Source organism: Equus caballus, chromosome 1 (genome assembly GCF_041296265.1).
Source record: "Equus caballus isolate H_3958 breed thoroughbred chromosome 1, TB-T2T, whole genome shotgun sequence".
Classification (NCBI taxonomy): domain Eukaryota; kingdom Metazoa; phylum Chordata; class Mammalia; order Perissodactyla; family Equidae; genus Equus; species Equus caballus.
Genome location: NC_091684.1, coordinates 159,713,100 through 159,741,045, shown reverse-complemented (window position 1 = coordinate 159,741,045; position 27,946 = coordinate 159,713,100). Strand labels below are relative to the sequence as shown.

Sequence of the window (27,946 nt, the reverse complement as noted above, 5' to 3'; positions counted from 1 at the left end):
GTTCTGGCCAAATCCCTCCAACCCAGTCACATTCAGGACCCTCAAATTTACTTCCAGCCATCTTGGGCAAGGGTTGGAATTGGGGTAGAAATGGAGTAGAAATAGACTCAGATCCCTCCTCACCTAGAAACAGGAGCCAAACTGGCCAGGTCATATTTGACCCCCAACTCCTCACTCTGGTTGGCTCCCAGATGCAGTCTTGGTGATGTTCTCTCATTCCCTGGCTGAGGTCACCCCTGCATCTGTCGATCAATTTCTTGGCTAGAGCACTGGACCAGCCTCCCCCTTCCTTGTCTTCACCCTTGTCCCATCATGTCTTCCCAAACTTAATCCGAGCCACAGTGGCGTTTCTCATACTTCTCTGAGAAATAGGTGCCTACCAGCTCTGCACAAGCCCACATGCCTGCTTCCCTCACAAGACCTGCTGGCCCAGGAGGGCAAACACCAGCCGCCATGGCCTGGGGGTGGCGATCACAAAGTGAAGCAGAGACCTTGTTGTGTGGAACGTTTCACATGTATGTGCATTTTTCTTGGGAGAGGGTCCGTGGCTTTCATCAGCTTTTTGAAAAGGTCCAAATGGGTAAGAACCCCTGGAGAAGAGTGTTAGACACTTTCCACAGTTGGTAGGTGATGATCCATCTCTTCAGAAGGTAGGATTTCATTCATTCGTCAAGTACTGACTGAGCTTCTACTGTGCACCAGCCACTGTTCTGAGCACTGAGAAAACAGCCGTGAACAGAAAGACAAAACTCTCTGCCTTTGAGGGGGGCTCACTTTTCAGGGGCCAGACAGCCGGGGAGCTGTGTGAGGCATCAAAGACAGACTGGCTGAAGATTCTAGGTTTTGAGCCCCAGGAAGGTCTAAGAACTCTGTGAACCCTATGAGTTCCAAGTTCTAAGAACTCTAGAAGTTGTAAGTTATGAACTCTGTGAAGGTTCTAATAAACAAGTTACTGATGGTGGCGGGCCCAGCAGTGGTGGTGACAGTGGCCATAACAAGAGCTCAAGGGCCAGCCTGGGGCTGCCCCGAAGGAAACCTCTCACTGCTGAGCCAAGAAGCAGGGGTAGTGGTGACCTCCGACGGGCAGCAATGGTGAGGAGGCAGGAGAGAACCAAGTTGCCCCCATCCCGTGCCAGCTAAAAGCACGGGGCCCTTTTGAGGCCTGGCTTTCCAAGCCCTCACCACTCATGTCCAGCTGGAGGCCTGAGGGTCCCAAGGCCAGGCCCAGCCTGAGATCTAGCCACCCTCCTCCCAGCTGGGAGCCAGAACTACGGTCTTCTTCCCAGCGTAGTCAGGACAGTAGGGTGTCCCTGATTGAGAGAGGAATTATGACTTTGGTGCTGGAGAGTATGCTTGACTGGGGAGGTGGGGGCAGCCCACGAGAGCACTCCTGGTGGTGGGAGCAGCAGGACACAGTGTTCCAGGGCCCAGGTGGCTCAGCACTGGGCTGGGGCAGGGGTGAGGAGAACAAGACTGCAGAGGCCAATGGCCGGGGCAGGAGAGGGCCTGGGGAACCCCAGACCAAGCCTGGACAGAGTGGATCCCCTCTGCACAGATCAAAAATCTGCCCACGCTGGAGAGTCCAGGTGTCGGAGGGTCCCAGGTGGGTCAGGGGAGACGAGAAACAGGCAGATTGCCCAGCCAGCCAGACGTGTCTGAGAAAGAGACGGGAACCCAGGCCTCCGACTTCCCAGCCAGGCTCCCTCCACCACCGCCCATCCATGGCCAACAGACAGGTGCTCCCTGGCCCTGCCCTCACCAGGGACACACACACACACCCATACTAGGCATACCTCCACACTGCCCCCTGATAAACAGATGCGTCCTCTGGAGACACCCATTTAGCTTCCGGGATGGTGAGATTATTCGCATGAGGTGGAGGCTGTACACAGGACAAGAGAATGTGGCCCAAGCTTAAAGAGCGAACCATGGTAATTAGCAGGGAGACAATGTACACACCCGCCAGCTGGAGCACGGCCAGGTGGGGCCATGGTTCCACAGCCTTCAGGAGGCTGAGCAGAGCAGGGTGGGGGGCGGCAGGGAGGGACAGGGGAGGCCAGAAGGCCAAGGAGAGTTAGCGGCAGGATGATGAAGTTAGCAACCCAGACTGGCAACCCAGGAGGGCCCCCTTTATTCTTGACAGCACTCAGCTCTGCATCCAGGAGTTGGGGTGGGTGGTGTCAGGCTGGCAGAAGTGCCATTTGTAGGAAGTGTGGGTCGGATGGGTACATCTTTGCTTCTGGTCTCAGGTTCAGGAGAGGAAACTGCACCTCAGCTCTCACAGCTCCCGTTCTGGTTAGAGTCTGAGACCTGGGCCCTCTGGGGTCCTTCTGTGTTTGGGCTGGGCCCTGAGGCTAGATGGTTGCCGGACTTTCCACACACTCCAATGTGCCATGAACACTGCCAACTCTGCCCTACATCCCCAAGGGCCTCTGGAGAGACACACTGTCCTGTCTTCTCCCAGAAACACATACAAGAAGGACCCTGCCCCAAGTTCAAGTTGCGATTCTGCAGGAGCTTTCTGGGGCCTGGGGCCCTCAAGGCAGGTCCTGGTGAGACGGGAAGCAGAAGCCCCCCAGAGTCCACCACTCCTCCTTCTACCAAGCCCTGGCCTGGAGCCCCACGGTGCCTCCTCTGTCGCAGTCCACTCCAGCCTGGGTCAGCCTCCAGCCCTGGCCCCAGCCTGCCGCCGGTCCAGAGCCAGCCGGAGGGCATGCCTCACGGTCTCCGCATTGTTCAAAACGTTGTATCGGCTCAGGGCCACCAGCCGATGGAACTCATTGGGCTCATAGGTGAAGTTCATCATGCCATAGGGAGTGTCTGGCCCGTTGATGACAAAGTTCCCGCAGTCCTTCTCCTCAGCTGTTTGCCGCTCCACACCTGTGGGTGGGGTGTGCAGGAGAGGCCAGGCTAGGGCGCTCTGTGGAGCCAGCTGGGAGCTGCCAGCCCAGAAGCCTCCCTTGCCCCCAGGACATCCGGCTGCTTCCAAGTGGGTCCTGTTTGGGTTCCTGTCTCAGCTCTCTTGCCCATCAGGAGGAGCTGGGCCTGTGCGAACCCCAAAGCCAGGGAGCAGAGGGTGCAGTGGCCAGCTCAGGCCCTCTAAGAGGCATGCTTCGGCACAGTGATGGGGTCCACTCTCAGCCCTGCATCCCACCACCACCCTAGGGATCTGTGGGCCAGACCCAGGCCCAGGGCTTCCCCTCACCTGGGGCCAGATGTGTGCGGAAGGTACGGTTGACAAGGGGAAAGTGCAGCACGATTGGCGAGCGGGGGTCATCAGCCTTGGCAAACAGATAGCATTCACGGGGGTCTGCCAAGTCCTCAGGGAGCACCTCGATCCTGGGGAACGGGATGCCCCGGTCCAGGCAGTACTTCTCTGTCATTTGTAAGACCTGGGCAGGCAGGCAAGCTCTGAGCCCGCCTGGACTCACACAGGTGCAGGGTTCAACACGAGCTCTGCCTCCTGCTAGCCGAGTGACTTCAAGCAGACATCACCTTTCCTTTTTCGTAAAATAAGGCTGTGATGAATTTCACCTTCTGAGCCAGTTTCCTCATTTGTAAATAAGAATGAGACTAACTCTCTAGTGGGGTCGTTGTTTACAACAGATAAACAATAATCGAGGGGCAGTGCCTACTGCACCCGCATTCCCACTGCCATTCCCCTCAGGGCTACCCTCTGCCTCCCTGCCCTGCCCCCTCCCTGCTCCCTGTGGGAGAGCTGATCACAATTTTACAAGACTAAGACCCAGTGATTGTAGAAGGTCCCGTTGGACGAGGCTCTTCCATCATCTAAAGCTCTCAGGGTACCCAGGAGGAGGAAGAAGAAGCCAAAGAGGGAAGGGCTGGCCCAGCAGCACAACCATAGCCCACATCCGGAGAGTGGAACCTGTCCACGAGCCCACGGGGTTTGAGGGAGCCACTGCTAGAGACCCTGCTGGACCATGATGGCTCCGTTGTTAGCATAGTAACAAAGGGACAGCAGACCCAGACCCAGGCTCAGATGGGAGGAAGGAATCCCAGCAGGAAAGGGCAGGTCCAGGACAGGGTCCTCTCTTCAGCAGGATGGAAGACTCCTGAGGACCCTCTTTGGCCTCCTCTCTCGATGACTCCCACTCCCACCCACAGCCTCAGCAATCCACCTCCTCCAAGTCGGGGGCCAGTGCTGCCGACTGCGTGCACACGGCACCCTGCCCGCAGCTTAGTGCCCAGGCCTCCCACGCAGGGCAAGCCCCGCACCCCCAGCCAGGCTGTCAGCAGAGATCTCCTCCCCACCTAACCTCAAAAGGGGCGTCCAGGGAGTAGTCGAAGGACAGAATGAGGTCCACGGCTCTCTGTGGCCGCAGGCTCAGTGGGAACGGAGAGTTGATGGCAAAGCCCCCGTCCACCAGGCACAGGCAGTCCCGCATGGGCGTGAGCTGGTTGGGGAAGGCATCCAGGTGCGTGTCTGCAGGGGGACAAATTCTTCATAGCGACCCTCTTCTCTTCGCACTGGGAATGCCCCTCTCTGTAGAGGTCTCTCCTTCTCCCCTTCTCTGACAGCCACGGGGTCTCCCACCCCAGTCCCTGGCCCTGCCTGTCACCACAGCCCTTCAGTCAGCCCCTGGGCAAGAGGAGCCCACACCCCAAACCCTGGGTCAAAAGTTGGCACTGGTCCCAGTGAGCCAGAGGCACAGGAGCAAGGGGTCCCCACCCAGAGCAGCACCCACCTTTCCAGGCCACGAACTCCCTGCTGGCTACGTAGTCCTTGTGCAGGCAGAGGCCCCGCATGAAGTTAAAGTTCTCCGCTGCGGTGAAGCGGGAGGTGAATATGTCCAGCACAGCCTGGGAGAAGGGCCCCTGTGGGGTGAAGAGCCTCGTGCACAGCCGCGTGGGGTCATGCAGCTGGAGCCTGTGGCAGTCATCTGGGGGGGAAGGGAGGGCGGAACGTGGTAGGAAGTCATGCCCTCCATGGTCCAGCAGCCCTTGGGGCTCAGGGAAGCCCCTCTATCTCCTTCCCCAATCCACCTCCCAGGCCTCTGACCATTGCTTCCCAGAACTGCTTTGAAATGGCTTTTTCTTTCATGTTCCCCATGTTTTGAAAGTTGCCTATGACATTGCCATTATTAAATAATAATTTATTTCCAACCCTTTTGAAAATAAGGTTGTATGTACAACTTCCAATCAGAATGTCATTCATCAAATGCCCAATGAGCAGATACTACGTGCCGGGCTCTGTGCTGGGCATGAGGGATGCAAAGGTGACTACGGCCCAGCCCTGGGCCTCCAGGACTCATGCCTACTTAGGAGAGAGTCACATAAGGAGAGAATAAACCATAACAATGCCCCAAGGTCAGGACAATGATGGGGTGTGCAGAGGGTCCTACGAGACCTTGGTGGTCAGACCCTCAATCCGCCTGGAGGGAAGGAGTGGAACAGAGAAGACCTCTGACAGAACGATGTCTGAGCTGAATCTTAAGAGCTCAGAAAAGTTATTCAGGGAAGAAAGGTGGGAGAGGTATTCCACGCAGCTGGGAGCTCAGAGGCCATTTAAGGAGCAGGATGAAGGGAAGCCCTGAGGAGTGTGGACAGAGTATCAGCCGGAAGCCCAGTGGTCCTGGGCTGAGTTGACCTAATTGGAGCCCAAAGTAGAGAACTCAAAGGCACAGCCTCAGCACAGAGCTCTCCCACTTGCCTGGGTTTTCTGATGTAGGTCCTCCCCCAGCCTCCCACTCCCACCCCACACTGCCTCTGCAGGCCTCTGGGCGTCTGGAGACCCTACACTAGAAGTCATCTCCTCAGGACTTCCCTGAACCCCAGGGACAGCCAGGTCCCTCTCTGACCCCTCTTCATTCTCCATGCCTCTGCCAGGGTTCTACAGCTGGAGAGAGGTCTGACGGGAGGCTCAGGGTCCCCATCCTCACCTGTGATGTTCACACTGCCTCTGTGCCAGTCTAGGAAGCCGAGGCCCGAGCCGGCCATCTTCAGGAAGATCTCATCCAGGCTGGCTGCGAAGGCGCTGCCCCACACGCCTAAGGAGAAAGGTGAGGTCTGGGCCCTCACAACTCCTCCACCCCACATGAGGGCCCGGCCAGGTGCCTGCCCCATCCCCAGCCTTCCAGCCTAGACTCACCCTGCAGGTAGCAGATCCGGGGTTCGGGCCGGAGCTGCAGCAGTCGCCCCATGAAGAACTCGGAGCCGAAGAGCTCGGTAGGCACATAAGCCCCATACTTGGGGAAGCCAACCTCATGGGGGGTGAACTCGCACCACTCTGAGGGCCCAGAGAGCAGGGAATATCACCATGGGATTCCCACCAGGACCCCAGGGTCCCCCTGGCCCCTGTGCCTGAGCAGGAATCTTTGCCTTGCCGAGAACAGGAGGCAGTAACCCCACTGTGCTCCAAGGCTTCCATCTGTAGCCTGATAGCCTGGCCTCTTACACCCTCCTGCCAACCATCACCTCCACCTGCTTCCTAGGTCCCCACACCCAGGCACCTGCAAAGTCTTCCCCGCTGATGTTGGTGCGGACATTGACGCTGGCGTAGATGGAGTAAGGGTTCTGGCCCTGGCTGACAGCCTCCTGCTGATCAGATAGCTTGGCAGGGTTTTCCTGGGCAGGAAAGAAGTGGGGCACCTTGGCCTTTTGGAGTTTCCTTGGCCTGAGGCCCGGCACCCTGCTTGGTGTTGCATGCCAACAAGAGACTGCGGTTGCCAAGGTCACCGCTCTAGGGACAGCTCTGTAAAGGACAGGCTTTAGGCTGCAGCAGAGGTAAGGCCACTGTGGGTCTTGTGCAATTCCAGGGGTGTTGGGAACACTCTCCCCGCTTCTTTCCCATTCAAGAGAGCATATCAGAGTGACATTTTTAAAGGAGTAACTGAAAATCCAGTCTACATCCTTTAGAAAGCAAATCACTGGAAAACGTGAATTCTTGTCTTAGAAATGAGAAGTCACTTGTGATATACATTCACAACTAATAGCCATGCACCAGTGGGACAGGCCCCCAAGGGCTGAGAACCTGACTCAGCTCTGAATCTCATCTCCCAGCTCATGCTGGGCCTGCAGTTCTAGAATCGGCCACCAGGCGGCGTGAGTCATGGCCACTTGGCCAACAGGTGCCAGGGGTGTTCTGCCTCAGCTGCAGTTTGAATCTTTTGGGACGTTTTCAAAACGCACCTGTACTAGGGCTCTACCCTTGACCAATCAAAATCAGCATCGCTGGAAGTGGGGGCCCAGGCGTGGATGTGTTTGGAAAGCTGTACAGGTGACTCTAATATGCAGACAGACCTGAGAACTGCAGACCAGCCTCTCCGTCCCCTGAGGTTAGGAGGCAGGAAAGATGAAGCATCAGCCCACCCAGGAATCTCACCTCGTGCCCCCAGGGAGTGCAGACCTCAGGGAAAGCTTTGCAAATCTCAGATCGTAGCCTAGTGGCTAAGGCAGAACTAAGAGCTGGCGGCGCAGGATGGAAAAGCACCATGTCTGTTTATTACCTGCTCTTCTCTTACCTCCTGGAACAGGAAATACTCAATGAGAAGGCCCCAGAGGTCGATGAGGGAAACGCGGTGGCCGCTGCTTTCCCGGGTCCCCAGTTCCTGGATGTAGTATTGTAGGCGCTCCTTGGACATTGCCCCCATCTTACTGCTGCAGACCCGAGCCTGGGCACGCTCAATGGGGCCCTGCAAGCTCACCTGGGACCAGGCTGGGTCCTTGTAGAGTGTGGAGATGCACCTGGGCACAGAGGGAATCCGGCAGTCAGGGGCAGGGAAGTGCAGCAAGTGAAGGGGGATGCAGATGTCCGTGCGTGACCCTTCCTCCCTCATCACCTGCACCCACTGCCCTGCACCACCAGCTCAGGGGGACCCTGGGGACTCAGTTCCTTCCTGCCCCTCCTAACTCCCTTGGAGGCAGGATCCCAGCTCCCCCTGAGGGACTCCACCAGCTTACCAGGTCATATCCTTCAACGCTCTCTTTTACTCGTGCCCTGCCCCGACCTCACTTACCAGGTGGACCCAGACACCCCACTCAGGTAGGTCACAGTGTCCAGCAGGCCGAGCTCCTGCAGCCCCGCCAGGCTGCCATACAGGGAAGACATGGCTCGGGTTCCGCCTCCTGAACCCAGCACAGCCACCACAGGCACCTGGGCACATAAGAATCATCACATCCACCACCACTGTCATTTAGCTATTATTGCTTGTAATGTTGGACATTGATCTAAGAGCCTTACATGTATTACCTCATTGAATCCTCACAGCAACCCAATGAGATGCCCATTTTACAGATGAGGAAACTGAGGCCCAGGAAGTTTAGATAATGTGCCCACAATCGTACAGTCAGTAAGTGATGGGCTAGCAAACCGAAGCAGTACAGCTCCAGAGACGGCTCTTACCCACTATACCAGGAAAGTAGGTACCTGGAAGTTGTACTGGATTCACCCAAAACAGCTTAAGCAGGCTTTCTCAATCTTGGCACTACTGATAATTTTGGACCAGATAATTCACTGTTGTGAGGAGCTGTCCTGTATGTTGTAGGATGTTTAGCAGCATTCCCGACCTCTACCCAGTAGATGCCAGTAGCATCGCCCTCCCATTCCCCCTTCCCAAGTCGTGAAATAAAACATGTCTCTAAACACTGACAAATGCCCCCTGGGTAGGGGTGGGGTGTGAAATTGCCCCCCATTGAGAGCCACTGAGCTAAAGTGACAAAGACCACCAAGCAGCCTCGACCTGAGAGCCTGGACATGAGAGATGCCCAGATGTCTCTTCTGGAACAGAAGTGCCTGGTGGGATCAGACTTCAAGCTTTTTGGCTGCTCAGCTTTTCCACGAAGGTCTGGCTCATTCCACCCCAGACTTTTGGTTCCTTTCCCTGTCCTCCTGTTTTGAAAATCTAATCCCTGGCCACTGCCCAGCAAGGGCACCAACCCTTCAGAGCGCTGGAGGAGACGGAGCTCCCTGTGGGCAGGGTCTGTGTCCTCTTTACCCTCCGCCTGCATCCTACAATGCACAGGACAGCTCCTCCCAGCAATGAATTATGCAAGGACACTTGCAGCCAGGAGGAAGCCACAAACTTGTTTCTGATTTCCCTCAGGTCTCCCCCTCAGCCCTGCCTTTCCTCCTGCCTCCCAGCCACAAGCTCCCGTGGACCCTCCACTTCTAAATCCCTTTGTCTACTGTTATGGACTGAATTGTGTTCCCCCAAAATTCATATACTGAAGCCCCAGGGTGACTGTATTTGGAGAAGGGGCCTAACAAGGAGGTACTTTGGTTATGTGAGGTCATAACGGTGGGGCCTTAATCTGGTGTCCTAGTAAGAAGAGGAAGTGAGACCTCCCACCCCCCTGCACACAGAGGAAAGGCCAAGTGAGGACACAGCAAGAAGGTGGCCATCTCCAAGTCAGGAAGAGAGGCCTCACCAGAAAGCAACCCTGATGGCACCTTGATCTGGAACTTCTAGCCTCCAGGTAAGAAAATAAATGTCTGTTGTTTAAGCCGCCAGTCTGTGGTGTTCTGTTATGGCAGCCCGAGCAGACTGACAGAGCTCGCCTGGCCAGGGCTGTCCAGCCCTCCTTATAGACGGGGTCCGCTATAATCCGATACATGTTCTCCCGACTGTGCCCATCGGCTCAGGCAAACTGGCCTGCCTCCTTCCTGCAGTCTTCCTGTCACCTCTTGCCCACACAGGCCTCTCAAGGGAAGAGGCTGGATCTGTCCCAGCGGCTCCTCCATTCCATACCTGGCCGCTGTCAGGAGCCTGGCTCAGTCCCAGCGCCTGCTGCAGGGCCCTGGACACGATCGGCTTCCTCTTGTGCAGAAACTCCTGTTCCCCGTCACAGAGACCAAAGCCGAGGCGCAGGTCAAGGTCCCCAGAGCTGCCTCAGGCGGGGTGGGGGTGGGGGTGGGGGTGGGGCGCTGCGTGACTGTTCAGTGGAGGAGAGCCTCGGGCCAAGCTCATGTTTTACAGGAGCAGACCCACACTATGTGGAACCCCTCAGAAAGACCCCACCCGAACCAGATACGCCCCCACTGCCTGGGCTGAGCCACGTAGGCAGCAGAGCCCCTACATTTCCAGCCCAGCCCAATAGCCTTCCTCACCTCAGGTCTGCCTTCACACTCAGAGCCACCTCCTGGCCCTGAAAGAGACAGCAGTCCCGTGCCTGAGCACACAGCTAGATTCTCCCACCCACAAGCCCTGTTGCTCCAGTAACTGACTCAGATGTGGATGCCAAGGCTGAGCTCCCGACTGGCCTGATCTTGACTCCCTTTTGGGCCCCTCCTCCAGAATTTTTTTGGTGGTCACAGAGCAGGCAGGGGTCCCGCAGGTGCCCAGACAGAGCCTTACCTCCCCCAGGGCCACAAAACGCTGTTCCACCTGGCCTTGGGCCAGAGAGGAGAGCAGGATGCTCCCCTTGTCCAGCGTGCTGGTCTGAGCCTCCAGCTCAGCACTCTGGTCGCTCTGCAGAGAAGAAAACACCCAAGGAGCCCTCCAGAGTGGAGGAAAATGTGTCTCCGGGGTGGCCCTGGAGCATTCCTCCTGGCTGGACTGATTCTATCACCCACCCCCTCCCAGGCTCCGGGCTCGCTCACCTGCAGGACCGAGAGTTTCTCCCGCAGCTCCACATTCAGCCTGGCGCTGGGCACGGGATTCACGTGGAAGGTAAAGGTGGCTGGGAGGCCCGTCCCCACAGGAGGCTGCACGGGCAGGAGCTGTGGCTTCTCGTAGGCCCCGGGCAATGCCAGCCGAATCTGCCTTGAGCCTGGGAGCAGAGGGCCCAGGTGAACACCCAGCTGAGTGGTCGAGAGCGGGCGACAGGGGTGGCTCATGATGGCAGCACCCCGAGCAGGACCTCCCCTTCCCTTCCCCTTGGAAATGCCACCTCATCACCCTGTGCCCTCTCTGGCACTATGACCCATAGCAAAGGCATCATGAAGGACACTCAGGGTCCTACAACTTGCCCTAGTCAGCACTGGAAACCTGGGGAGGGGGAAAGCCAAGGAGGGAGAGGGGCCCCTGCCCAAGGCTTATGGGGCTGATGATTTTGAGATGATTATGTTAAGTCTATAAAATATAATTCTATAATAATTTTAATATGGTAATTATCATATAGTATGACATTAATTACCAGTTTTCAACCTGTATTCTCCCATCTCTTGCCCTCATTCAAGTTCTGTATTCATCGCCTTGGGGGAGGTTTGTGGCCAAAGAGAAAACAACTAGGCCACAAGTTGTTCTGGCCTTTGCTTCCAGGGTGTAAGGCCTTGGGAGAACAGAGAGGGTTTGCAGACGGGTAAAAGGAAGAAGTGGGTTCGTGGCACAGAGAGAATAGGTGGCTTGGAGGAGCTGGGGAGGGCTAGCCCAGGCTAGAAGGTGAAGCCAGGCTGGGAGGAGGTGAGGAGAGAGGCCTGCGGGCCCAGGAGCAGCAGGGCCCCATTCCTAGCAGCTTTCTGTGGAGGAGGAAGGACCTCAGAGAGAAACGGCTGTGTGACACCCATGCAGGGGGATCTCAGACAGCCTCACAACAGAGCCCCAGACCCCAAATACGGCTTACAGCAACAGATACCCAAAGAGTCCAGGATGGCAGACGCCTCAGGACCAGAGTCCAAATGGAATCCCTCTCCCTCCGTGCCCTCCTAGGCACTAAATGAGACCCGGAGACTTGACATCACCCCGGGGTGGGAGGGGATTAGAGAAAACAAGGAAAGTGAGATGTCTTTCACACCATGGTTTATGACTGACACTGATTTCTGCTGCTCATAGTCAGAAACAACAGAATCTGTGCTGGACACAGCCAACAGCCCCAGAGCATCACAGAGCTGGATTTGGTCCCGGCTCTGCCACTTATTGGCTGCGTGGCCTTAATCAAGTTTCTTCTTTGAGCCTGGATATCATGAATTAAAAGAGGATAAAGATTGTACGGGCCTACTTTATGGGGTTGTAATGAGGATTAAAAGATAAAACACATGTACAATGCTCTGCACAGTGCCTGGCTCAGAGTAAGTGCACACTGTTACCTGGGTGGCACTCATCCCACAGACTAAGACTCAGTGTCTGCAGGACCTTAGCTGTCACACAGCCTCCTCTCCCACATCTGGACCCCCCTCCTGAGTGGCTGTCCTCTGTTGCAGACTGCACCAATGGCCCCAGTTCTTCACTTCTGTAATGCTCCCTCTTTGCCACGTGACTTTGGCTCCTGCCACTAAAGAGGCCGGCCACATTCCCTGCCCTCCAACTTTAGGGTCAGCCCAGGGACCTGTTTTGGCTAATGAAATGTTACTCAGTGGCCGTGATGTGACTAAAGGCTAGAAAAGCACTTGCTCATTTGGGCTTGCTCTCTTGTGCCTCTGCTGATGCCTGAAGGACATGCCCAGGCTAGACCGCTGGTCACAGAAGGTGGAGGAGGGACACATGGAGCAGAGCCAGCTCACTCCCACTAAGTCTGGCCTAGACAAGTGAAGCCCCAGCTGACCACCAGACGTGTGAGCTAAATGAATGCTCCCTGTTGTCTGCCACTGAGATTTTACTGGTGTTTTGTGTAGAGCCGGAGTTGGACTGATACAACCTCTATGCTTGAATACTTCCAGGGACAGGAAATTCTCTACTTCCAGAGGCAATCTGTTCCATCCTTGGTCAGCTTTAAGCAGTGAAAAATTAAGAAGTTTCTTCCCCAGACTCATCTTCTTGAAATCAGCAGCTCCTAGCCCACCCAGGAGAGAAGGCAAGACCAAGGTCCCTGGCCAGACTTACCATACTCTTGATGTGGGGCTGTTTCAGCTCCCCCGAGGGTACCCTCGATTCTCAGACAGGGCTGAGCCTGAGGAAAGCAGAGGCCTGTGGGAGCCAGACAATCCACAGGCCCTGCACAGCACCCGAACCAGGACGGAGGAAGGGAGGGAAGGAGGGGTATCTGGGGCAGGGTCCAGGTAACAACCTTCTCAGGGCCTGTGCCTTATGGGCAGGGTCTTCTGTAGCAGCCCCCCATTGCAGAGTAAGGGGCCCCTGGTGGAAAAGGGGGAGGAGGTAATGGGCCCTGATAGTGGCTCCTTCGGCAGTGTCAGCAGCCAGGGTCCCAATTAAGAAATGAGCTGTGCACAAAGTAGAAAGCCTGGCTTCTGGGCTGTCCACACAGGTGAGGCAGCTTCTTGCCCTTCCTCCCTGAGATGCCTCCCCAGCAAATCTGCCCTCTGAGGAGATGTTGAATGTCCTTCGGAGGCAAGTGGGTGTGATGGGCTCAATCATGGACTCTTCACTGTCCCCCAGCCCTGAGCAGCCCCAAGCTGGCCTTCCTACTTACCACCAAGACCCCATTGGTGATGACTTCAGACGCAGGCACCTGACTGCAAAGGATGAGAGGCTCATGGGACATTTGGTCCCCTTGAGATGGCTGTTACTGTAATAATGTGACCAAACCAGCTGGAAGAGCATGGGAGCACGGCAGTGTTTGGGGATGGGGGCAGACCTGTTGGCCAATACTGCAATGGGCATTAAGACCAGGACGTTCCCTCTCAGGCCAGGCCAGGGTAGGACACGGTGACTGACAACTGGGAGCTGTCCATGAGTCTCAGGATAAATGGGAAGACATAGGCTCCACCTGGACTCACCTGTTCTCCAGAACAAATTCCACCTGCAGCTCCTGTGAATCCTATATGGAAGGAGCAAGGCTATTTTCAAAGAGCTCTGAAAGCCCCAGGGGCCGTCCCTGCACCCCAGCCCTGCTTAGCTCTGTGACTGGAAGAGGACACTGTTGTTGTGGCTTCCCATGGGCACAGGGGGGCAGTGGCATCGCCACGAAGAGCTACATCCATTCAAAACTGTGTGCTTGATGCTGTTCTAGACACTGAGGACTCAGCAGTGACCGGGACAAAGAGCTCTGTGCTCAAGGAGCTCACATGTTGGCTTCACACAGGGAAGAAGTTGGTAGGGTCAGTGCTGCAGGATGGAGGAGGGTCTGTCCTGGAGGCCTGGCCTGTGCTAACTGGGAGGCCCCACTTCAGTACCCTGCGTGGGGCCTCCTCTCCTTGAGTTTGGCTCGTTGCTGGTGCAGGTGGGGTGGCTCACCTGGCGGTTGAGTAGAAAGGTGTGTCTGTGGGGTTGGCCGGGCTTGAGGCTCCTCAGGTCAAACAGCAGCAGGCAGAGCTGGTTGCTGTCCAAGACATCCTTGTCATAGAGGGTGAGTTCCAGGACGTTCTGGGGATGGGGATGGGGCAGGAGGAGGTGGGAGCTGAGGCAGGGCAGGAGGGCGGACACCCTGGAGGAGCCTCTCCCTCAGGCACCTGTACCCTGGCTGGTCCTCACCTTCACAGCGCCATGGATCCGGTAGTGGAAGGTCTCGTTCCACTCAGGGTCCCTGCAGTTTGCCACCATCCTTGTCTGGGCCTGGCTGGGGGATGCTGTGGGCAGCCACAGTTGCACGTAGCAATCAGGCTTGGACACTGCAGGTGGGATGGGGGAGGGGTCCTCAGCCTCTGGCTCTTATTGCTGAAAAGGGTGCCCCAAGGAGGCTAGGGTGGGAGGGGAAGGAGCAGGCTGCCCAAGTGGGGCGGAGGGATGGAATTCTGGGAGAGCCGATGTCCTTGACCTCTCATTCAACTGAGTGGAAAAATCCTGCAGCAGCCAGTTGAAAAGATCATGTGGCAGCACAGACCACTGAGCAATTCCCAGAAACAGCCTGATTCGGGCAACAAACTCCCCTCCCAGAGTGAGCATTGGCATGGAAAGCTCCTGGAGAGCAGATGTTGACTTCTGGCAACAGCGGGCTCACCCAGGCTGGCACTGCTCCACTTCCTAGACCCAAGGAGGAATGCTTGGTCTGCACAGTGCTCCTCTCATCCCTGCCTGCCTGCCTGCCCCAGGGCTGCAGTCTGGAGGCCTCCCTCCACAGTGAGCACCGGCCCCTCCTCCCTACGCCAAACACACACACTCTCTGGGCCAGCCTCTGCTGAGCTCTGGGGCAGCCCAGGGAAAGGAAGGGGAGAAAGGGTAGAATTGGGGGTCACTCACACAGATCAGTGCCTTGGATATTTCTGGCCCTCAGCACCTTCACCTGGAGGTCATAGTATGGGTGGGTTTCCCGCTGAAACAACAGAACTCCGAGGGCTCAGGGCCAGGAAGCTGGGTGTCAGGCCCGATCTCCCGGTAGCACTGCCCAGCTCAGGTGTCCCTCGTCCCATTACAGAGCAGCAGCCTGACCCAGCGGCACTGATGTCGCAGTGCCAAGGACCTGCGAGGCCTTGGCAGGGCCCAGGCGTTCGGCGTGCTGCACAATGTTGATGAGTCTGGACCCTGGAATCCGTTGGGCTGGGTTCAGATCTAAGCTCCGCCCTGGACTAGGTGAATGGCCTCAGACAAGTTCCTTGAGGTCCCTGTGCTCCAGTTTCCCTATGTACAAAACGGGGGTTGTAATGATAATCTCATGGGGTTGTGGTGAGTTGTAAATGAGAAGTTGTACAAAGTGCCTAGCATAAAAGCTTAATACACACAGCCATTTTTACTAATTATGGTTTTTATGCACCACAGACTTGCAGCTCCCCTCAGACTACAGTGCCGCTGCTGTAGCTTGAGAGCTGAAGGGAGAGCTGGAGTAATGTACTGAAGGAGATGAACTATTAGGAGAGAAAGCTGTGATAGACCCCACCCACTGGCTCCCTGACAAAGGTTAGACTGCCTAGGAGGCGGCAGGCAGGCAAAGGGAAACGAGCGTCACCCAGCTTGTACTGGTCTGACAAGTCACTAAGCAGGCTGCAGCTTCAGCTCAGGAGCGATAATAGCAGACTGTAGCCTCCTGGGAGGGAGGCAATGCCCTCAAAATCCCAGCAAGTGTTTTATTCCTTCCCCCTGGTGGACTGTACAGCCAGGCGAGGGTATTCTGGGCAAAACTAACCAGCTGCAAGTGTCATATGACCTCCCCTTCTCATTAGGGGGATTATTTTCAAAAGCCAAGGTCATGGCTAACCTTTCTAACTTCAGCTCCGCCAGGTTGGCTGGAGCAAATCGGTCCCAGGCCAGATCAAAACCCAATCCTGGGGCTGGTCTCAGTCTTCAGAGGGACTGTGCTCCCAGGACTCCTCCACCCACACCTCCCAGGTAAGATCAGGTACTTTACCCGCCATTGCCTCCACTGAGGTTCCCTCTTCTCTCTCTTCCGCAACAGCACTGCCCCCAGGAGGGGCAGCCCCTTGCCTGCCAGCCACCTTGGCCAGAGCGCCCAGAGCATGGTCAGGCAGCCAGTTCCAGCAGGAGGTTTTCCAGAGCCACCCTGCTGTCCTCTGGCTACACTCTCTGCTAGCTCTGGTCTAACAGGTGGCGCTGGAGCACGGAGGGTGGAGCTGCCTGCTCTTCTAAGGACTCAGAGCTGGGTGGCCCCTTGGGGCTGGAGGTGGGGTTTGATGGCTCCAGGAAGTGACTGGAGCCCAATTTCCTCAGGCAGGAGGCACTTCAGTCCCTCTCCAAGAGGATAAGGAACTGGCACTCTGGTTCCCAAATCCAGCTCATGGTTATTATTGGGCTGCTTATGGAAAATAGCTGAGCCTCACCCCTAGATGATTTGATTTAGTGTGTGTGGGTAGAACCCAGGTGTTCACATTTCCAACGAGCCATCTAGACAATGCTGACACAGCTGACCCAGGGAACAGCAGCTGAGAAGTGCTGCATCAGGAGACTCGTCCCTAGCTGTCCAAAAAGCCTAAAACCAACCACCTTTCAAGTTCCACCTTCCCCATGGTTCTTCAGCAGAAATACGGAAATCTGTGGTTTGGTTTCATCTGGACTCAAAGGTCTTTCTAACCTCTTGTGGCCTCCTCATTTATTCTCCAAACACTGAGCGCCTGCTGTGTGCCAGACCTGCACTAGGGCCTAGAACCAAAGGTGAGGAGGGCCCATCCATATCCCGAAGAAATCCACAGCCCCATGACTCCCTGTGGCTTCTGCCCAGGCCCGCTTCCTGGATCAGTGGAAATATCCAGATGGTCCAGGTGCAGAGGCAGGGATACGGCCAGGTGGTATGGATAACAGCAGGTAAAAAGCAGGTCTGCCTATCCTGAAGCTACTAGAGATAACGGCTTTAGAGAGCCCTCCTTTGACCCCTGTAAGGCTTAGGCTACAGGTGGTATGTGATGCCCCCTTTTCTGTGGACCACGACTATCTATGTGACCGAGACAGGCACAGTCTCCAGAAGAAGAAAGGATGTCTAGAGCAGCAAGCGGTGAGGAGACACATTTCTCTTCCTCAACCAAGAGCCAGTCATCTCCACTCTCCTCCCCAAGGCCCGAGGTGGAGACTAAAAAACAACATCCAAAAGAGGTGATTCAACTCCAAAATGAACCCGGTAGGCAAGTTCAGACCAGTAACACCCAGAATAAAAGGGGATGTGACTCCCATTGGCCTGGCCCCAAAGTGAGGGCTTGTTTCTGCTTAATTTGGAGCATGAATTCTGTGCTGAGGTCTCAGAAATGCCAGAGTCCAACTCCCTTGGTCATCTGTGTGCAATGTGTACAGGACCCACAGATCCACACCAGTGGAGCCTGAGGGGGGACACAGAGCTGGCTGGGAGCAGAGCCGGTCTGCAGTCCAGTGCTCCTGACTGACCTGAGTGCTTTCTGGGCTGTACCACTCTCTCCAGGGAGTCATCTGCCCTGCGTCTCAATATAGCCATGCCTCTTAGTTCCAGACGTTTTCATCTCAGAGAAAACTCAGGATAACCACAGATGGCTCAAGAGTGGGACACAGAAGGACCAAGTCACCTTTTTGGAGCTGGCTGAAGTGGACCAGCACTTCTCCACTTCTCAAACATCCCTGGGTCACTCAATTCCAATTCCATGACCCTCCCAGTCATCGTGAGATGCCAGAAGAGGCACAAGGCCCTAACATGTGAAGTGAAGGGGGAAACAATGGATTAGCTAGCATTCCAGTGTGTCCAGGAGAAATGGCACTGCTGGAAATGTTCTATATCTGTGCTGTCAATACATCAGCCACCAGACACACTGGGTGCACAGGGTGGCACACATCAAGACATGTATGACAGAAGTGCTATAGTGATTTTTTTTTTTCTTAGTCACTAATTGACTTATTCTCCCCAATTCTTAGCTAAATTATTATCCTCTCATTGTTACTTTCATGAAATCCCACAGGAAGGGGGAAAAAAGAGACCCAAATAGGCTTGGTTTCTTACTTCATGACGTTTATTATGAGAGATCCTCATCAGTCCTCATTACAGAGCTTTCATCTCCAGCCTTCTCCATACCTCCACAGAGGGCAGAGAGCGTCTAGGGAAGGAAGAGCTGAGTTTGGAAAAGCTGGGTTGTTTATGTATTCCAGAAGGAAGAACACACACATTCTTTATCCTATTGCTTCAAACACATGTGCCACAAGGTAGTGTGAATGGAAACCACAAACACAGCAGGCCAGGGAGGAGGGCTCGCGCGGTAGGGTGAGTTTTCTGCTGGACAGTAGAGGGCTGGTCTGACCATCTTCCTGCTGCTCCCAAAGCGCAAACGGGACCCTCACAGGGCGGCACTGCTTCTTGTGGGCTGGTGCAGCCAGTTGGGACATGGTTCTTGTGAAGGACTCCTTGGCCTCCAAACCTGAGCAGCGTCCCCTGGCTTGGTGAGCAATGCTGACGGCACTCCAAGACCCTCCACGGTGAGCGTGCCTGGGAGCAGCCTAGTCTACACCACCAGCAAGTCGGTCTACGACACAGGCCCCGCATAGCATGGTGCTACAGTTTAAACAGGAGCATGGCATGTCAAGGACAAGCCACTCAAACAGTGTCAGTATTCGGCACCATCACCCACCCTCACTACTTGTTAAAGACACTGAGACAACAGGACTGTGAGTCTGCCAAACCCCACGGAGGACAGGATGCAGGGCCACTCTCCCTGTGTGTCCTGAGCCTGCAGGGCCAGACACTCCTGTGCACCTCTAGGGTGCCCTGTGGGAAGCAGGACCTCCCCCAACACACAAGAGCTTGACGGATTTGGCGGTGAGTTGTCATCAACCCACACGCTGCTGCTCCTGCTCCTGCAGCACCTCCACTATCCCCAAGCACCTCACAAGCATGCCAGCCATCACGTCACTGTCAGCTCCTGGTCTGATCGTCCCCTGTGTGCAGCAGACATCCACCCAGCGCAACCCTCCAACCCCTGCCGAGCAAGGCTGGAGAAGGACGGCCAGGCTGCGCTGGAAGGCAGTGGGTGACATGGCTGGAAAGGGAAAGGTGTCAAAGCAGGAAGCCCGCGGCTCACAGAGACTAAACCAACCTGCCCTGGGTGGCTGCTGGGTGAACCAAAGCAGGAGCCTCTGCGGAGTCGGCCCAAGAAGTCACACACCCACTGCGGTCCCTCCTCAGAGCTACCCCACACTTGGCCCTGAGGGGACGGAGAAGGTCACTCTCCTGAACTCCCAGGCATAGAGCGTACAGTCCAAGGAGGACCTATTTACAACATACCTGACCCCCAATTACCAACGTACTCTTAGAACACACTTCCTCTTGCTTCTCACTCTACTTTGTATAAGATATTAGTCTCAGTGTCAGGAAAATGGGAGCGAAAGCCTGGGGGAAGCAGTAAGGGAAGATAAGGGAAGAAAATAAATAGTGAGAAAGAAGAGACTGAATATAAAGAGACTCCTAGGGAGACTCCTGGGGGGACACAGGGACAGTGACTATGGAGCAATGACCATCATTCCCAAGGGAGTGAGGCCTCTGCAGCAGAGGCGCTCCACCCTGCCCTCCTCGCACAGGACTCAGCTGTGCTGAGGGCTCTGCAAAGTCCTGCAGGTTCCTTAACAGAAATCGCTGCAGAAACAGCCCTGGGGTTACAAACACTTGAGACAGTTTCCTTATTTAGGTGACTGGTATGCACAGCAAGACGGCGCCCTTCCCCATCTCCTCCTGTCCACGCAGGTATGAAATTCTCTGGAATGGCCTGCAACGTAATGGTATAGAAGGTATAACTAATCTCTTTTTCTATTAAAAAGCTGGCAACACCAGACCACGAGTCTGATTAATTCAGAGATGTTCCAGGGCACAAGGTGGCCAACAGTGTCCAAATGGGGAGACACCTGGTGTGTCAGCAGCCCCCGATTCCTAAGGCTGGTGCTCCGTCCCCTCTCTGGGATAGCCGAGCCGTCCATCTGCAGAAGCCTTGGCAGGCTGGGCTCAGGTGTCAGCCGGGTTTACCTCTTTGGAACAGAAGTAGTGCACGACCACTCCGTTGGGGTATCTTGCAAATGCACTGCAGGGGAGGAAAATGACTCGGGAGTGAGGCTGCCTCTAAGAGAAGACCACTTCTTACCTGGAAAAGGCGCCTTACCCGGGAGCCATCTCAGAAGAAGCCCACCCTAACCACAAGGGGCAGCCTGCTCCGAGGCTCTCTGGATTTACACAGCCACCATCTCTGTCAAATAACTGAACAGGATGGGGTCCAGGCAGTTCGAGCGCGCAGGGATATTTCTTGTTCAGTCAGCGCTGTGAAGCACGGAGCAGATGGAGCAGTGCGCCAGCCTGGCTCAGCACTGCTCCCTGAGAGCCGGCGATGCTCGTCAGAACAAGCGTCAGCTAATTCTAACACAGGACAGCCAGTTACGTCTCTCTAAAGTAAGGATTCTTCCAGCCATATACAAAAAATGACAAATCACTCTCCTTCGAAGGAAAGGGGATCGACTAGAGTATATGCTTCAAAACAGAATGATGCTGGCTCAGGATTTTACTCAAGTCGTGAGGTAGCAGGTTGAAAGATCTTTTTCTTCTCCTTCAGAGACACATCCTTAAAAGATAAGGACTTTCTGCCCACATACAGCTCCCACACACCCACCGGCTACATCACAATTTCTAGCTGCCAGAGGGGAAGGGCTTTACGAGCAAAAAGTCAAGAGCCCCATGCCATACATTCCAAGTCTTTAAATTCTCAAAGCCCAGCCCTAACAGACAACACGGACTGCCCTCTGGAGGCTCAAGAACTACCAGCGGCCAGGAGAGTCAGCAGCTGTGCTTTCCTCTTTGGCTAAAGGCCAGAAATGCATCCCGAGTGTGACCCACGGCAGAGCTGACGCTGGGCAGCTCCAGGGGAGGCTCACCTGTTCCCAATCTTCTTCTTACACACCATGCACACCTTCTCCTCCGTGATGATGCACTTCACCTGCTGGTGTAAAATCCGCTCTTCCTGGACCTGGGCAGGGGCAGGGAGATTGGGGGAGGGTCCCATGGTCTAGTATGTAGAGCAGAAGGCAGAGGCTGGCAGTGTCTCATCTCTCAGGCCACAGAGTCCTCTAAAGGAGGCACTTCAACTAAATGTCAAGTCGGTTACTGGATCTGAGCAAAAGTGTTAAAGAAACACACAGCTCTGCCTTGTCTACAGGGAATATTGGTAGCCATCTCACACTAAACAGGACAACCCCACCCGAGAGGCTGGGAAGTTCATACCCTCAGGAATTCTGCATGGAGAAGGTTCTTGAGCACTTGATTGAACCGTTTCTTTTGTGCATTTTCTTCCAAGACCTTTTCCAGAAAGATGCGTATATCGTTAATCTGAGTGTTTGCTGGCAGAAGGTTGATGGCCTAGGGACAGGAACAGAGATGGGAACAGGGTGAGGTGGAACAGGAGTGAGACTGAGATGTCTGAAGCCACAGAGCTCGCCGACCCCAGTCCCTTTCTCCACCCCCTCTTCTCATCCAATGCTCCCTGCAAGTGTCCTCCGTGTCCCCGAGAAGAGCTCCTGACCTTGGTGGTGTCCAGTTTGCTATGGTGCAGCTCGAGGACCTGAAGGGCAGCCTGGAGGTTGGCCTGTGGCTCCTGCAGTTCCAGCTTGATTGGCCCCAGGCAGTGTACGCTGGGTGGCGACAGGTACATCCGCAGCAAGGACAGATACACCTGTGTCGTACAGGCACAAGCCACGCACGTCAGGCTGGCAGGACCCACCCAGAAGGCCCCAGCATGACCACCCCTAAAGATAAGGGGGGTTGGTCTATAGTACAGCCGTCATGGAGCATTTACAACTCATCATTTTTCACCTTTTAAAGGCTTTTGTAAAATCAAAAAGGCAACTGCAGATGTCAAAAACTAAGCATTGTGTTTTCCCTGAGAGAAAAAAATCAAATGCCTTGTATTTGTCTGCATTATACTGTTGACAAAATGCCAACACTGTGAAACGACTTAAAAAGATCCCTCGTTTCCTTTGGCTTTGAGGCCGAGACCCTGTCACATCTTGGCAGGTGACGATTCACCCACGATGATGCCGCATTTCCTTCCGGTGCCAGTATCACAGGGTTTCTCAACCTCAGCACTCAACATTGTGGGCTGGACAGTTCTCTGTGGGGCTGTCCTCGGCACTGTTTAGCAGTGACTCTGGCCTGTACCTCCCAGCACCCACACCCCCAGTCATGACAATCAAAAATGTCTGCAGGCATTGACAGATCCATGTGCATTCTAGACAGAGCACATATGCGCACCTTAGCAGAACCGTCAGCTGTTCCTTCCCAAAAGGCTGACCGTGTAATTTATTACACAAGTTGGGACTCTTTTGAGAGTAAAGGGGCAGGGGTGCTACTAAGAATCCCCCAGATGACAACAGAGGTAAGCCAGAACTATCCGAGCCAAGCAGGATGTATGGTCACCCTGCCTCCCCCTCATTACACACAGGCAGAATCAGTCAGTGCACTGACCCCACACCCTGTCTTGTCTTAGCAGTTCATACTAGTGTCACCTGTGTGCAAACCAGAGGGGGTCAGGAACACTAAGAGGGACCGTGAAATGCACACATGCTCCCCGGGGCCAGGGTCACTGCTTACATCTTTGTTGCCGTCTTTGTTTTGGTCATAATGCTTGTGGCAGTATCTGCAAGAGAGAAAGCGGTGAGACCAGAGGGGCCGTCTAGAGAAGGTCATCAAGGCTGCCTGCATGAACACCCAATGAGAGCCCAAATCAGGGGCCAGCACAGGTGGCAACTCTCGCTTCTGCTGCAGGGTGGAGGGGAGATGGGTCTCTCAGCCTCCCAGGCCTCTCCTCTCTCTGGGGGGCCTGCTTTTAGACCCACTGGGAGGTGGGATGGCAGGGTCAACGTACTCCTCAGCCATCCTTGTATCCTTCAGGACGTGGACGTAGATGAAGAGAGCTTGCTCGTGTTTCCCCATGCGGCCCAGCAGGAGAGCACGTTCTTCCAAGAGGCCTGTGAGGAAAAGGAACGTCAGAAACCCTCACCACCATCATGTAGGCCCAAGGCCAGCAGCTAAGCTACTAGAGGCATGGGTATTGGGGCAAATAAATTGGGAGAAAATATTTTTATTACTTGGGATGTTTTTCAAGGAGAAAATTACTAAAATTTCAAAAAGGGTGGAGGGAGCTATTTTAGGAGGTACTTTCTGTGATCATTTATAAACTGGGTAAGAATGCTCATTCAGAAGTCAAGACCATAATAAGCACCACAACGTGCCAGGCACTTCAGCTAAGGTCAGCAAACACTTTGTCGGCTCTCACAGAGTTGACACATCAGACAAACGTGTGTCTTTTCACAAATATTGCTAAACAATGAACTTGGCCAAGAACATTTGCTGAGAAAATAAACATGTTTCAACCTGACTGTCAATTAGCCTGTGGTTCACACCTAAAAGAGACTCCTCTCAGTCACGGTTCAAGAGTCTTCAGAGGGGACAGAACAGGAGCATTGGCCTGGAACGCGGTTTTTCCCAGGCCCAACTTTTTGGGGGGATGGGGACCGGGAAAAAGGAAAGATCAGTTTTGCATTACCTTCAGCTGAAGTGGCTTCTGGTCATATGCCAGACACTCACCATCAAAAGGAAAGTCACAGATGAGCCGGCCTGGATCATAGTAGCTGGAAATTTCCAAGAACACAAGAAGCTTCCGTCGGTATTCTCCCAGCTCACCCTCTTCCTCTCCAGCAGGGACTGGAGTTTTGCCTTTAAGGGAAACCAAGCTCCACATGAAAGAATGCTGTCAGGCAGCAATGTGGGGTCATCAAGAAAAACATGTCACCACCATGATCAGAAAGGGCCTCCCCGGTGGGTTTCCAGTTGGACTTTTCTTGGTTTAGGGTTTCTAAAGGGCCCCCAAAAGAGAGCTTGAGCTTAGGGAAAAAAAAAAAAAAAAAGCTGCATAGAGAAACACTCTAGTAGCCACACCTGTTTCTTATCAGCACAGTTATCATCTTGCAGACATGTCTATTCCTTCCTCCTCCCCCAGGGGTGACGCTCAGAGATGCCCACATCCAGACAAGAGCTCCTGAGCCTCACGTCCTGGGTCACTTAGCTGCCCTGGCTCCTCTGAGGAACTTCCCGCCCACCTGGGCCCATGAAGAATGGTGAGATCTGCTTCCCTACCCCACACATGGCACCCTCGGGTCCTAGCTCACCTAAGACCCAGGGCCACCTGGCTTTCTATGAGGACTGGTACCTGCCGGGAAGGACAGGAGATACTCCTTCATCAGACCTTGCACCTTCTCACAGTACAGCTGGATCAGGCAGTTGTGGAACCGAGAGCCTGTCTCCTCCCAAACGTGGATGACATGTTCCTGAGGGGAGACGTAGGTCAGCCTGGTACCCTCTACACGGTGACCCAACTCAGTCATTCAGTCCCCCTCACATTTTTAAGGCCCAACAGGTCCCATCCAGATTGTCCCCTAATTAAGCTGCAAAGATTACCAAGGGACAGCTCCTCTAAAACCACAGGGAAATTTTACAGTACAACACAGCAATGTTAGGAATTATCTTCTTGATTTCCAATCTAAACTCCTTGATTAATTTTGTCCCATAATCCTCCAAATTCTCCTATCAACCCATATAATCAAGGTTAAATAGTTGAATTCTGGTACTTAAAACTGATCTGCTTGTCCTGTGGTCACAGTTGAGTTTGGCTGTACAAATGCGACTTTGAAATGTTTTTGTCGAACGTCACTCTCTTTTATCCCTCTGTAATTTACCTAGATTTAGAAAGCATCATCAAAAAGTAACACTTGCAGCGTGGTCTACTGGGATCTCTTTCTCCAGAGGACGTTGAAGTAACTCTCTTCCTTACATTTCTACCAATCCCCAAGGGACACAAAGCCCAATCGGAACCGCCCAGTAACTGAACCATGTGGTCCTGAATCCCAGGTTTAGAGCTTTTTAGTTGAGACCAAAACATATCTTACCAGATAAGGAATAGCCAGACCCTTAAAGTTCTCTACTAGGAAGCCGAGCACTCGGTCTCGTGGCAGAGACTCCACCTCCGGGAGGTCTTCCGTAAATATCTGCCGGGACAAACCCGAGTTCCATCAGCAGAACCATCTGACCACAGTGCTGCCTGCCACACACGTGCAAGGGGAGGGTCAGGCGGACAGACTTTTGGAGCCTGGGACGTGGGAAGGGCGTACAAGAAGGCGTCTGCAGGGGGTTAGTGTGACAGACTAGGTCGCAGGCCTCCTGACGTCTGTGCAAGGCTCTTTCCACTCCACTCCACTGTGGTCTCAGGTTTCCCAGTCTACTCTTTTGAGCACCAGAGAAGGTGCGTGAATCCTTCCTCCCCTCCATCCCTTGCTGTCCTAAGTAGAATCTGGCCCAACCCTAGTAGCAGATAAATGCGAGGGACTCCCGTGACCAACCTTTAGGCCATCCTCTGGGAAGTCTCTCAGCACCCACACTGAGTAGGAAAAAATCAAATGCAGGTTTTCGGTGCCTAGGGGGAAGGGAAGACTTGTCAGCAAGTGAAACCCACCCTGCCCATTGGACTGGGAAGGCAGGTGCCCAGGTTGCTGCAGGATTTACTTTCCAGAGAAGACAGCTCTATCCAAGCAGCAGTCACTCAGGGCTGCTTGGCTCTACTGGGCTGGCTACACACCAAGTGGCCATCAAGCTCCCACCTGGAGGACTTTTACCCCAACTGGAGGAATCAAGTCGGGTGACCACGGGGAAGGGAGGGGACTGACGAGCCAGAATCAGAAATGGTGGGAGATCAGGTCCATTTGCACACCATCCCTTTCAGAAGTTGGACTTACCCAGGTGTTGCAGGTACTGCACGGTCCTCTCATGGCCTTTCAGAGGGGAGTTCGCTTTCTTGGACTGGTCCACCAGCACCTGCAGAGCTGGCCACGAAGCCCAGGAACAAGGTCAGGAGCCTCTCCCAGACGGCGCATCCCCACGGGAGATTTATCACACCTCAGTACGTTTCCCCTGTCAACGTACAAGACCCTCCCAGATCAGAGACACCCCTCCCCCGGTCACCTTTCTCGTGGAGCCCCTTCTTCTCGTACAGGATTATCAGTTCACTGTACTTGTGGGCCTTCTTCAGCACGTGCTCGCTCTCTTCGATGTGGCAGTGATTGTTCTCCAGGCGCAGTAAGGGGGCCACCAGGGCCACGTTCGTCTGCAGAGGAAGCAGGCCTTCAGCAGAAACTCCTTCCTGGGGCCCACCCTTACCTGGCCCAGGGCTGCTTCAGGATGAAAGGCCAGGGATGTAACACGAGCAAGAGAAAGCAAACAACCCTTTTCCAGGACTACTTTTATAGCATAGCCCTTTCACACAACATGTTTTAACTTTTTTTGGGTGGAGAAGAGAGGAAGGGAACGTTTTCTTTGACGAAATACTGTCCCTGTTCGCCTTGTAGCACAAATCCCAATCTTACCAGAGAAGACCAGCCCACTGTAAGATTCTGGGTCAGCATCTTGCCTTATCCTCTTAATTCCAAGAATCTCACAGATGTCAAACAAAGACGAGGTGGTTCCCATCATCAAAGATTTCACTGTTACTAGTGGTAGGTAGCTCAAAGTGGCACTTTCCCAGTTTCAGGGAACTAGGGATTTGTGGGTCCCCAAGAGCTAGGAGAACTCACATGGAGGTAGCACTTGAGCAGGGTGGTGTCGATGATTTGTAACAACTTCTTCTTGGATTTGATGGTGGGAGTGCCCTCCATGAGCGGGGAGGTACTCGACTGGTGATCAGAGTCATTCAGCTTCTTTACCAGTTGGCTTCGTTTCTGCAAAGGCCAAAAATGGGGGATCTAGGCTAGAACTAAATCTTTCTTTATCATTTGAGCTACCAGGTAATTCCAAATACCTCCAAATCAGCTCACACCTATCCACCCTGATCTCATATTGCATATAATTTTTATCAGGAATCAAAATAGATGACTGCCAAACTGCCACAGATACAATCACAATTTTTTCAAGATTAACACCTGAGCTAACATCTGTTGCCAATCTTTTTTTTTTCTCTTCTTCTCCCCAAAGCCCCCTACAGTACATAGTTGTATATTCTAGTTGTAGGTCCTTCTGGCTCTGCTATGTGGGATGCCGCCTTAGCATGGCTTGATGAGCAGAGCTAGATCTGCACCCAGGATCTGAACCAGCGAAACGCTGGGCCACCAAAGCAGGGCACCTGAATTTAACCACTTGGCCACGGGGCTGGCCCCCAATCGCAGTTATATACTGGGTATTTACTACACACCAGGCACTTCGCCAAGCACTTTATATATTATCCTATTTTAAACCTAAAACAAATGCAGGTATTACTATCCCCATTTTACAAGTGAAGAACCCAAGGTGCAGATGTTAGAAATCTCATAAGTGGCAGAGGCAGGTTTCAAATTAGGGTCTGATTCCAAAGCTCACGTTCTTTTATTATTATTTTTTTTAATCAATTTCATTGAGGTGTAAGTTACATACAATAAAATGTACCCTTTTATTTATTTATTTTTTGCTGAAGGAAAATTTGCCCTGAGCTAACATCTGTGGCGAGTCTTCTGTTTTGTATGTGGGTCACTGCCACAGCACGGCCATCGATGACTGGCGTAGGTCAGCGCCCGGGAACCAAACTGGGGCTGCCAAAGCAGAGTGCACCAAACTTAACCACTAGGCCTCAGGGCTGGACCCAAAATATACCCTTTTAAAGTATACTATGAGATGCATTTTGACAAGAGATATATATGCATGTGACCACCACCCTAATCAAGGAACAGAACATTTCTGTCACCCCAGAAAGTTCCCTTATGCTCTTCCC

At 54.0% G+C, this 27,946-nt stretch overlaps 2 protein-coding genes and 1 long non-coding RNA gene across 15 annotated transcripts in view; 1 reads left to right on the top strand and 2 right to left on the bottom strand.

Annotated features, from left to right (window-relative positions):
* The first annotated feature begins 939 nt into the window (after positions 1-939).
* On the top strand, positions 940-11,884 carry LOC138918229 (uncharacterized). Its single transcript, XR_011427283.1, has 4 exons — positions 940-1,092; positions 5,848-6,020; positions 9,283-9,435; positions 10,542-11,884. It is a non-coding gene; the product is annotated as an uncharacterized lncRNA (long non-coding RNA).
* On the bottom strand, positions 2,106-16,310 carry PLA2G4F (phospholipase A2 group IVF). 6 transcript variants are annotated; one of them, XR_011427260.1, is made up of 20 exons: positions 16,072-16,310; positions 14,970-15,042; positions 14,265-14,401; positions 14,028-14,156; positions 13,571-13,611; positions 13,264-13,306; positions 12,717-12,783; positions 10,559-10,728; positions 10,314-10,427; positions 10,067-10,104; positions 9,708-9,843; positions 7,977-8,113; positions 7,482-7,704; positions 6,471-6,585; positions 6,110-6,247; positions 5,901-6,008; positions 4,707-4,901; positions 4,278-4,444; positions 3,206-3,500; positions 2,106-2,880 (listed from the first exon to the last, which is right to left on the bottom strand). XR_011427260.1 is itself a non-coding variant. In XM_001500695.5 (20 exons), the coding sequence occupies exons 1-20, from the start codon at positions 16,180-16,182 to the stop codon at positions 2,660-2,662; spliced, it is 2,550 nt and encodes an 849-aa protein (XP_001500745.1). In that variant the 5' UTR covers positions 16,183-16,310; the 3' UTR covers positions 2,106-2,659. The 6 variants fall into 6 exon arrangements, 4 of the variants coding, with proteins under 4 accessions (XP_001500745.1, XP_005603176.1, XP_005603178.1 ...); XM_001500695.5 differs by having other exon boundaries at positions 3,206-3,392; XM_005603119.4 differs by having other exon boundaries at positions 3,206-3,392; positions 14,265-14,359; positions 16,072-16,284.
* Positions 16,311-18,127: 1,817 nt separating this feature from the next.
* Positions 18,128-27,946, bottom strand: part of VPS39 (VPS39 subunit of HOPS complex) — a 41,169-nt gene continuing 31,350 nt past the window's right edge. For all 8 annotated transcript variants that reach the window (XM_023619261.2, XM_023619258.2, XM_070238637.1 and 5 more), the window contains 13 exons: positions 26,781-26,924; positions 26,173-26,314; positions 25,947-26,033; positions 25,554-25,627; positions 25,104-25,202; positions 24,368-24,485; positions 23,746-23,874; positions 23,024-23,126; positions 22,750-22,795; positions 21,683-21,832; positions 21,385-21,519; positions 21,039-21,130; positions 18,128-20,197 (listed from right to left, as the gene is read on the bottom strand). In XM_023619261.2, coding sequence (XP_023475029.1) covers positions 20,122-20,197; positions 21,039-21,130; positions 21,385-21,519; positions 21,683-21,832; positions 22,750-22,795; positions 23,024-23,126; positions 23,746-23,874; positions 24,368-24,485; positions 25,104-25,202; positions 25,554-25,627; positions 25,947-26,033; positions 26,173-26,314; positions 26,781-26,924 — 1,395 coding nt within the window. In that variant the 3' untranslated portion in view covers positions 18,128-20,121. The remainder of the gene's footprint in view (positions 20,198-21,038; positions 21,131-21,384; positions 21,520-21,682; positions 21,833-22,749; positions 22,796-23,023; positions 23,127-23,745; positions 23,875-24,367; positions 24,486-25,103; positions 25,203-25,553; positions 25,628-25,946; positions 26,034-26,172; positions 26,315-26,780; positions 26,925-27,946) is intronic.

Bases quoted from the DNA above. Each gene is read 5' to 3' on its own strand.
- PLA2G4F (XM_001500695.5), bottom strand. From the start codon at position 16,182: ATGCTCTGGGCGCTCTGGCCAAGGTGGCTGGCAGGCAAGGGGCTGCCC. The intron at 7,705-7,976 runs GTAAGTGAGGTC...CTCTGTGCCCAG, and splicing joins GGGGTGTCTGGGTCCACCTG to GTGCATCTCCACACTCTACA. The intron at 4,445-4,706 runs GTGGGTGCTGCT...GTCCCCCTGCAG, and splicing joins GGAGTTCGTGGCCTGGAAAG to ACACGCACCTGGATGCCTTC.